Source organism: Octopus bimaculoides, chromosome 22 (assembly GCF_001194135.2).
Source record: "Octopus bimaculoides isolate UCB-OBI-ISO-001 chromosome 22, ASM119413v2, whole genome shotgun sequence".
Taxonomy (NCBI): Eukaryota; Metazoa; Mollusca; class Cephalopoda; order Octopoda; family Octopodidae; genus Octopus; species Octopus bimaculoides.
This window is the reverse complement of record NC_069002.1, coordinates 17664779-17675112: the sequence shown is the minus strand read 5'-3', so window position 1 is coordinate 17675112 and position 10334 is coordinate 17664779. Positions and strand designations below refer to the sequence as shown.

Here is a 10334-nt window from a genome sequence, read left to right as displayed (position 1 = left end):
CAGCATGATGCGGCAGGGGTAAACCAGCATATGCTGTTCGGCCCCGCTGCTAATATTGGGAGTTGCGTTCTATGTCTTGATCCAAGCATAGAATGGGGCTCGTTTCTTTGAGCTGGGAAATGAATGAAATGCCTGGTGTGTGTCTTGTTGTGGCTACCCCTTCCTAAAGAAATGGGGAATAGGCCTGGGTAAATAAAAAGAATTATATCTATATATATAGGTATGTTAATGCAGGCAGGAAAAATAAAACTCAGAATATGAGTATTTGTATATTTTTATTAATATTTAGCAGAAGTAACTGAGTGACTCAAGGTCCAAGCATAATACTCTCAGACTTTGAATCACTCTGTTACTTCTGCTAAATATTAATATATATCATCATCATCATCATCATCATATATATATATATATTGTTGTGTCTGGGGAGAGTCATTCTCTTTTAGTGCCTTATTATTCAACACGTTCACCGGTAAAATTTCCACTCATTTACTTATTTATTTTTCCTAAAATTTTCATTGCCTTGCAACCTTTTCAATACTCATTGACTCTGTCCGTTATCCAAACTGTATTCTTTTGTTTGTTTGTACCCATGAGTGTGGATCAGTGTGTGTGCGCATACACATGTATGTAAGTGTATGCATACATGTATGTGTGTGTGCATATGTATGTATGTTTGTATGTATTCTGCATATTCATGTGTTCGTGTTTGTGTGTTTTTATGTGTGTGCATATGGGTTTTTGTAACTATGTACTGTGTCTGTATATACGGATGTGTATCTCCATATGTGTGGATGTGTGTCTCCATATGTGTCCTTGTGTGAAGTGAAGTGTGTGTGTATATGGTCATGTGTTTCAGTCTTTATTTGTGTATGTATGCTTGTCTGTTCATATTACCTATGTACCTATCTGTCTGTATGTCTATCTGTTTACATTCATATCCATTTGCCTACATACATATGCATTTACATACACACACACACACACACACACACACACACACACACACACACACACACACACACACACACACACACACACATCTACATAACAACCCACTAACTATTCTACCTGTATATAAGTATAAACTGTGGGTATGGGGTGTATGTTTACCTACTATGTATATTTCCTATTTCATAATTGAAACATCCCCAGTACTAAAGAGGAAACATAAGTGGTCTTGTATGATGTAGTCTTGTATGATGTGGTCTTGTAGCCCATGTCTTAGAACTGAAAAAGAAAATGGAGTGAAAATAGCAGGCTAGTTAATAAAGGTGTAGCTTATAAATGTCTAATTTAATTGATCATATTTTACCACTGAGGAAATATTGATAGAAATATGATCACATGATCATTACTGACAAGTAAACAAGACTTGCTAAAAATATAACCGAATATCTTATAAATGATACCCAGCTGACTTTAAGAAAGGAGTGCATCTAGAAATTCTTTATACTTGGTCCAAAATTTAGATAAATGACCATGGTTAGAAAGATTTTGGTCACAGGTTTGTTCAGTCAAAGCTTATGTGGTGTTGAATGACTCTGTGTGTGTGTGTGTGTGCATGTTATCAGTGTTATTAAATCCAATATTCTTTTTGTTTTTTTGCAAGAGTTTTAAATATTTTGACACAAAGAAGAATTTTTCAGTCAAAGTAAAGGATTTCCGAAAGGTTATCGAGATGTTCTTTGGACATATTTCCGACACTGTGTTTGAAAACATTGTTTGTAAGGTCAGTTTTATGTTACTTTACTTTTCTCAATGATCAGCTTCTGATTTTTATTCTAAATTCTCTGTAAGAAGTATGATGCTATGTAATGACAGCTGATGCTTATATATGCCATTGAATAGGAGATCTCCGTGGAATTGTAACTGATACACAATCAATGTGATCTGTTGGATGTGTAATGGTAACCCACATGAAAAGCAGAACACGCATAACCAGTGAAAGCAGCTTGCTATTAGTGTAAGCACAGTCAATGGTTCTAAGCAGCACAGTCCCTTGCGGAGTTCTATCTCCCTCTCATAGTGTGGGACACCCCCGCACCACCAAATGAAATCATGTCTCCACCGACACTGACACCTCCAAAGCAGTTGATCATGTCCATGCTCATCACTATGTCAGTTCTGTCTACCACGTGGTCAATCACAATCGCCTGCAGCTTCAATGTTGTGCCCCACACTACTATCTTGATGCCACTGATACCCTTACATCCAGTTTTGCTGCCATCGACTGCTCAAACACTACTTGTCCCCTTCCATTTTTTTGTTACCCTCAGGGTCATGAGAGATGTTGTACAGCCTGTATCCATGAGGACTTTGAATGCCTTTCCCCCAACGAAGACTTCAACTACGAGCAGTGACTGCACAATGACACCGATATGTTGTCAAGAAAGCCATTTATGAAGGCCAGTTGTGCTGCCTTCTCTAGACCTCTCCGGTAAAACCAGATAGCATGGCCAGTCTCCGAACCTCCTTGACATACTCATTGACCTGTTCCCCTGTCCACATGACTGTTCCCAGCATAGCAATCATGGCATACATTCCCTCCATATAGGCTTCCCTCAAGCGCTGCTCAGTCTTCACCGCACTCAATTGGTCTTCCTTGTCCATCTCAAGGTACAGTGCCAATGCGCTTCCTCCAGGTACAGGTTATGAGACCCACTACATCGCCGATGCCTTGTAGCCTGGCCACTATGTTTATCTTAGGGATCCATGCAACTACAGATCCTTTGCTATAGAAAGGTCTAACAGCATTGCTGCCAATTTTTATCTTTGCTGCCAATTTTTATCTTTGCTGCCAATTTTTATCTTTGCTGCCATCTCATGGAAGGGAACAACAATGGAAGAATATATTTATACATGAGAACCGAAATAGCTTGTGGTATGTGGGAACTGTAATGTGGGGAAATAAGATACGGTTCACCTACCTCTCATTGTTGGCTGTCCAGCTGTGCTAAGTCCAAACTCGTGCCCTAATATTAGCAGCTGCTACTACCAATCATGCTAGCTTGCTCCACTGATGTCCATTCACAGCGACTGCAGCAAGCCAAAAGGGGATGACCCTGGTCTTTCTTTCCTTCAGTTTCTCTCTCCATCTTCCTGTTCTGGTCAGGCTCCTTGACCATTGATGCCACAGCCGTTTCCTTCTCACTCATTTCATCCCCACAGTTTGGTAAGTCACACTTAGGGCAAATATCTCTTTTCACAGAGAAAGTTTTAGCATGTAACCTGGAGAGCAGACAAAGGGTAAGTGATTATACCTAGACAGCAGAGGTTTAAGATAAGGGATAAGAGATTATGCGTGGGCAGCAGAGATGGGCTTTAAATAAAGGGAAAGAGATTTGGGTCTCAGCAAAGAATAGTATGTGTGGGTTGTGTGTTAGTAATAAGGGATATGTAAGATTTGGGTTTGATAGTGTCCATGAATATTAGAGAAGAGGAAGGAGAATTTTTCAGTGGACAATTATTTTTCAGTATCTAGGTAAGTGTAAAAGCGTTGGTGTGCCATGATGTCATAATAACACCTTGCTTGGAGTCTATCTGGAGCAGGCCATTGGGTGGAGTTAAATCAAGCGGTATGATATATTATCACCAATCTCAAGAAGAAAAAAAAAAAAGAAATGTAAGCGGGGCTCATATACAACAGCAATATATCAGACAATGCAGTACCAGGTATATGAAGGCCCAGGGTCAAGCAACATGTATTTTGCAATTATATAAGCTATGTAAATGATGGTGTCGGTGATGGTGGTAAAGACGATGATGTTGTTATTGTTGATGGTGATGGTGGTAGTGATGTTGATAATGATGATTATGAGGCTCATCATTTATTTTGTTTCTTTTTCTGCAGATCAACAAAAATCCAGATGGATCCATTAATTATTCGAACTTCTTAGACAAATTTAGCCACAAAAGCAACTCAAATAATAGACTGACCAGTATTTCTAGAAGACAAAAGTTTGTACTCTAAATATTTCATGTTAATTTGGACCTATCTCCTCCTCCTTCATCTCCATCTGCTGCTGCTGCTGCTTTTTCTTCTTCTTCTTCTTCTTCTTCTTCTTCTTCTTCTTCTTCTTCTTCTTCTTCTTCTTCTTCTTCTTCTTCTTCTTCTTCTTCTTCTTCTTCTTCTTCTTCTTCTTCTTCTTCTTCTTCTTCTTCTTCTTCTTCTTCTTCTTCTTCTTCTTCTTCTTCTTCTTCTTCTTCTTCTTCTTCTTCTTCTTCTTCCTCCTCCTCCTCCTCTTCCTCCTCCTCCTTCTTAATAATAATAATAAGAAGAAGAAGGAGTAGAAGAAGAAATATGAACAAAAATGTAGAAGCTATATCTGGATCCTCCGCACTACACACGATCCAAAACATAGCTCTACAAGGAACAGCTCACATCCTACGCAAGACACTATCAATTCAAATATGCAAGCTAAACAAAACAATTCACAAACACAAGACACACTCTATCTCGCAAATATCCAATGAAATAAACTACCACCAGCAGCCAGATACCCAACGCATTACACATCCAACACACAATACAAACACTAATACAACAAAAAACTGCACCACACCCCATAAAAAAAAAGAAACTGATGCAATACAATACCAGAAAGTATTTGCACACTCCCAGCCACAAAAAAGAACACACAATGCTGCACACCCCCCAGCAACATAGAGGTGTAGGAGGTGACGCAGTAGAAATTTGCCTGAAACTACCAAATGTTGAATAATAATAATAATAATAATAATAATAATAATAATAATAATAATAATAATAATAATATTCCAGGGAGACACGCTCTCTCTACTCCTTCTCTGCTTGGCACTGGCACCTTTATCTGACATGCTACACAGAACTGGATGTGGATACAACTGTTATGACAAAACAATCAACCATCTCTTGTATATGGATGATCTAAAACTGTATACTGCAAATGGTAAATAGCTGGAAACATTACTACATTACTACAAACAGTGCATGGATTTACCAAAGAAATAAACTTTAAATTCAGCATAGAAAAATGTGCAACCTTGAAAAGAGAAAAACTAGTTAAGAGGAACAATTTCACACTACATAAAGTAAATGAAATAAGAGAATTACACCAAAGCCAGTCATAAAAATATTTAGGAATCAATGAACTAGATACGATGCAACACACACAAATGAAAAAGAAAATAAGAAAGGAATACTATAGATGAGTTAGATTAATACTGAAAACAGAGCTCAATGCGAAAAACAAGATAACAGTTATCAACACTCTAGCCATCCCAGTTATAAGTTACAGCTACAATATTCTTAACTGGACTCTAAATGAACTAATCAAACTAGACAGGAAAACAAGAAAACTAATGACTTTAATTTAAGATGCACCACCCAAAATCTGACATAGAAAAGTTATATATACAACGTATTGAAGGTGGTAGAGGTCTTATACAGCGAGAAAACTATTATAAAAAATAACCACCATGAGATTACACAAATACCTAATTCAGAGCAAGGAAAACTGGTACAAATGTCCACAAAACATGAGCAAAACAAAAAATTGTTTTCTGTCTTTAAGGTAGCTGAAAAATACAAGAAAGAAGTCATAGTACCTGACAACTATGAAGAAAAAGAAGAAACAACAAAAGCTGTAAAACAACTGAAATCCAAACTATAACTGGTGTAACAACATATCCTGATAAAATGATGGCAAGAAAAGCCCCAGCATGGAAAATATTGGGTGAAGCTAAACAGAAAAGAAATAGACAAAGTAAAATCCCAACAATGGTTAAGAAACTCAGGACTCAAAGAAGAGACTGAAAAATTTTCAGTTTGAGCACAAAATCAAATCTTTCCCACTGATCAACACAGTATTTTGTATATCTAGATGTATCCATTCTACCTTTAACATGGTAGTAGGCAACATGAGGGAATTTGATTGCAATTTCTGGCAAGCAAAGTAACACCATCAGCTCGATATTTGGCTCCACCCTTAAGACGGTGGGCGGGGTGTGAGGGTAACTTTTATAAGAAGTAGTATATGCTGCAATATACACCACAACAATACTATAGCAGATGTGATCTTTAGTCTGTTACCTGATAAATTATTAATAATTCATTGATTCTAAGGCAGTGAGCTGGCAGAATCGTTGCCACACTGGGCAAAATGCTTTGCAGTATTTTGTCCATCTTTATGTTCTGAGTTCGAATTCTGCTGAGGTCAACTTTGACTTTCATCCTTTTAGGGTTGATAAAATAAGTACCAGTTGGACACTGGGATTAATGTAATCAACTAGCCCACTCCCCTAAAATTTCAGGCCTTGTGCCTATAGTAGAAAGGATTATTATTATTATTATTATTATTATTATTATTATTATTATTATTATTATTATTATTATTATTCAACCCATGCTAGCATGGAAAGCGGACGTTAAACGATGATGATGATGATGATGATGCAGCAAGTTGGCAGAATAGGCAGTGTACTGGCCAAAATGCTTAGTGGCATTTCGTCCATCTGAGTTCAAATTCTGCTGAGGTCAACTTCGCCTTTCATCCTTTTGGGGTAGATAAAATAACTACTAATTGAGCACGGGAGTTGATGTAATTGACATACCCCCTCCCCCGAAATTACTGGCCTTGTATCAAAATTTGAAACCAATAATTCATTCACCTATAGATTTATCATAAAAAGAATATGAGTAAAGAATAAATAAATGAGTGATTTACGGTAGCGGATTTAAGTAAATTGAGCATTGTGGTATTTGTTCCAACTCAAGCCTTTGTGTTCAAATTCTGCTGGGGTCACTTTTACTTTTTATTCTTCAAAGGTGAAGTAGTAAAGTACCAGTCTAATACGGGGGTAAATTCTTCTCTTCTTGGAATTGGCTGCCTTTCACTCTGCTCATAATGTCTCTTTGTCCAGACACTGGAAAATGTTAAGGGGCTAGCAGTCTCTTTGCAAGAAGAAATCAGGATACTTTGAAACTGTTTAAGGCAGCTCAATGTGTGGAACAGAATGAAATGATAAAATATAAAATGCCCCCCAAAAAATCAGTTACATAAATGACAGTAGTTACTATTTTGCCCTAATATCCTTGGATATTATCAAACTCAGACCTTACATATCACTTCCTACTCACACACAAACCATACATACTATTCTTCTCTGAGACACAAATCTCTTTCCCTTTATCTAAAGCCCATCTCTGCTCCCAGGCATAATCTCTTAACCCTTATCTTAGATCTCTGCTGTCCAGGTATAATCATTTACCCTTTATCTAAAGTCCAAATCTGCTCTCCAGGCTGCACACTATGCTAAAACTTTTCTGTGAAAGGAGATATTTGCTCTAAGTGTGACTTACCAGTCTTACTTGGATAACAGCAGCAAAGACATTACATGGTTAATCCCACCTCCCTTATTCTTCTAAATACATCTGCATTCTCTACTACTCTTTAAATTCAAGACATATATCTCACTTCGCATTCCTCTGAAATCATCATCCTCTGAGACTTCAGTGTTCACACTTCTTTTGTCATCAAATATCATTTGTTCAATGCTAATGACTCAGAATTCTACATTCTGTTGGAGTTAGGCTATTATCATGTAAGTTCTTGAACAACAAAACACCAGTCGGTATTGTCAGCGCTCTTTAGAACATAACCATAACTTGTTATTGATATCAGTATTGTCTTCATCATCATCATTATCATTATCATTTTCATACATATCAATATCTTCATAATCATTGTCATCATCATCACCATCATTATTATAATTGTCATTGTAGTAGCCATTGTCATCTTCATTTTTGTCATCATTCTCATTATTGTCATCAACATCATAATCATTATCGTTGCTGTAGTCTTCAGTGTTATAGTCTCAATATCGTCATTGTGGTCTTTATTGTTGTCATCATTACGATCATGATATCCATCATCATCATCATCATCATCACCAACATCATCATCATTATGTCTGCTGTGAATAAAAGCTGCATTTGACTTGAAAAGTGGATCCTTATTCACCATTGCTGGAGTTATGAGCTGTATGATTGTATACTTTTGGTTGCTGTATGTTATATGTAATGCAGGAAACAAAGCTGTCTAGGATCGTGTTTAAATCTTACCATTGACAAATAAGGATCCACCTTGACAGACAAATGTGATTAAGATCTCATCTATAGCAGGCATCTAACTCATTAGACACGTTTTTATGCCTATGAAAGTCTTTGTATGTCATAAGCTGTCAACCAGTCTGTCTATAATCAGGGTTTCTCAACCATTTTTTACCTGTGGACCCCTTTGATTTCTATTTTACTGGGGTAGACTCCCTTACCACTTGATGTTTAAAAATTCTGTTGTATTTTTATAATTAAATATTATTAGGACTTGTATAAGAATTGCTAAAATATTTTGTGTATTGTGGATGTATAACTAAGTTATTGCACAAACTTTACTAGTCTGCAGCACAATTTTTTCAGGGTCCTTGAAAACTTACCATAGACCCTCAATTTAATATATTGCATCCATGGACCCTCCAAAATCTTATATGGACTCCCGGAATCCATGTGGATCCCGGTTGAGAACTCCTGGTCTATATCACCATTGTCATCATTTAATGTCTACTTTTCCATGTTTGCATGGGTTAGATGGAATTTGTTCAGGTAGATTTTCTATGACCAGATTCCCCTCCTGTTGCCAAACCTATGCTGTTTTCGAGCAAAGTAATATTTCACTGTGGAAGACAGGAAACAGACAACACCACTTGTATAAGGATGATGCTTATTTCTAATCATCTCATGTTGTCAAAACAAGGATACACTCACACATGCATACAACAGGCTTTTTTCAATTTCCATGTATCAGATCCACTCAAATGCTTTGGTCAGCCCTGTTAATCATGGCCTGGATCTCCCCAACAAATTTAGGAGTTCTTTTCTTATCAGAACAATCAGAGTGAGTTTTACAAGCTGCCGTACCTTCCTAATCACCATTAGACTCATCCAACTCTTTCCAAATCCTCTGCACTGTCCTCAGATTGACACCTAAACTCCTTGTAATATTTGTATTGGAGCTTTGCCAAGCATTACAGTATGTCGTTTCCAAAGTTCTGGCAGACTGAATTGCATCATGGTGCTGTTTTTCTCACAGATAGTGCCCAACTGAACCTACTATACTGTGTAGTCGACAAAATCAAAAGCAAACAATGCACATGCATGAAATTAGAAATATAAAATGGCAACAATTTACCCATCACACCCTGTATATATATATATGTATAAAACATCATCATTATCAACATCATCATTTAATGTCCATCTTCCATGCTGGCATGGGTTGGACCACATACATACATACATACATATATATACATACATACATACATACATACATACATACATACATACATACATACATACTAGGACACTATAACGAAATCTGTCGGAAGGATAATCCCAAGGACAAAGATATAAAAACCCACAATATGGTAGAAGCCATAGTCACTTATAATGAAAAGGAATACTAGTGGAATGTCCCAGTGAAGACCTCAATAAAATGTAAGCACAACGGGCCTGATATAATGATTTGGGATAGAGAAGAGAAACTGCATAGTTGTGGAAATTAGCTGTCCTGCAGATGTTAACATAAAGCTGAAGATCAGTGAAAAAGAGAACACCTATGCTGAACTATTGAGCAATCTGCAGGTTTATACCTGTAATTATTGGGTCCCTGGGATATGTAACACACTGCATAAATACCAATCACGAGAAATTAAGCTTCTCAAAACCAGAAAGGAGAAAGCTAATTCAAGACTACAGATCCAATCCATCACTGGAACTGTAAAAATCTGTAAAACTTTCCAGAAGTTTATCATTTAATATGTGCATGTCTAGATATGCAACTATATGCATGAGAATACATACATAAAATATACAAATCTGCACATACATACATATGCACACACATGCACACACACACATACATACATACATACATACATACATACCCTGTTGTTGATGTTGAAGTTCCAGTGAAGGAGCCTTAGATCTAGATTAGAAACCAGTTCTTTCTCTATTGGCAAGAAATCTTGAAATAAATTGAATAATGACACACACACACAGACACACACACACATATATATATATATATATATATATATATATATACATGGTGGGTCAAAAGTCATGCACAAAATATGTTCAATACACTCTGGAATTGTCAAAGATATACTTCAATTTTTCTAAAATTGTATAAAATAAATAAGATATTGATGAATACACACATACTTGTACATCATGAACTAAATGAATAATAATAATGATTTCTTGTATTGTTTTTTAATAATAAATAACATAA

The 10334-nt window shown here is 36.6% G+C and overlaps 2 protein-coding genes across 4 annotated transcripts in view; both read left to right on the top strand.

Moving 5' to 3' along the window:
* LOC106874286 (toll-interacting protein) overlaps positions 1-10334 on the top strand; it is a 271164-nt gene that overhangs the window by 64691 nt on the left and 196139 nt on the right. The window lies entirely within an intron of this gene.
* LOC106874287 (EF-hand calcium-binding domain-containing protein 6) overlaps positions 1-10334 on the top strand; it is a 300872-nt gene that overhangs the window by 156045 nt on the left and 134493 nt on the right. For all 3 annotated transcript variants that reach the window (XM_052975711.1, XM_052975710.1, XM_052975709.1), the window contains exons 4-5: positions 1610-1729; positions 3851-3957. In XM_052975711.1, coding sequence (XP_052831671.1) covers positions 1610-1729; positions 3851-3957 — 227 coding nt within the window. The remainder of the gene's footprint in view (positions 1-1609; positions 1730-3850; positions 3958-10334) is intronic.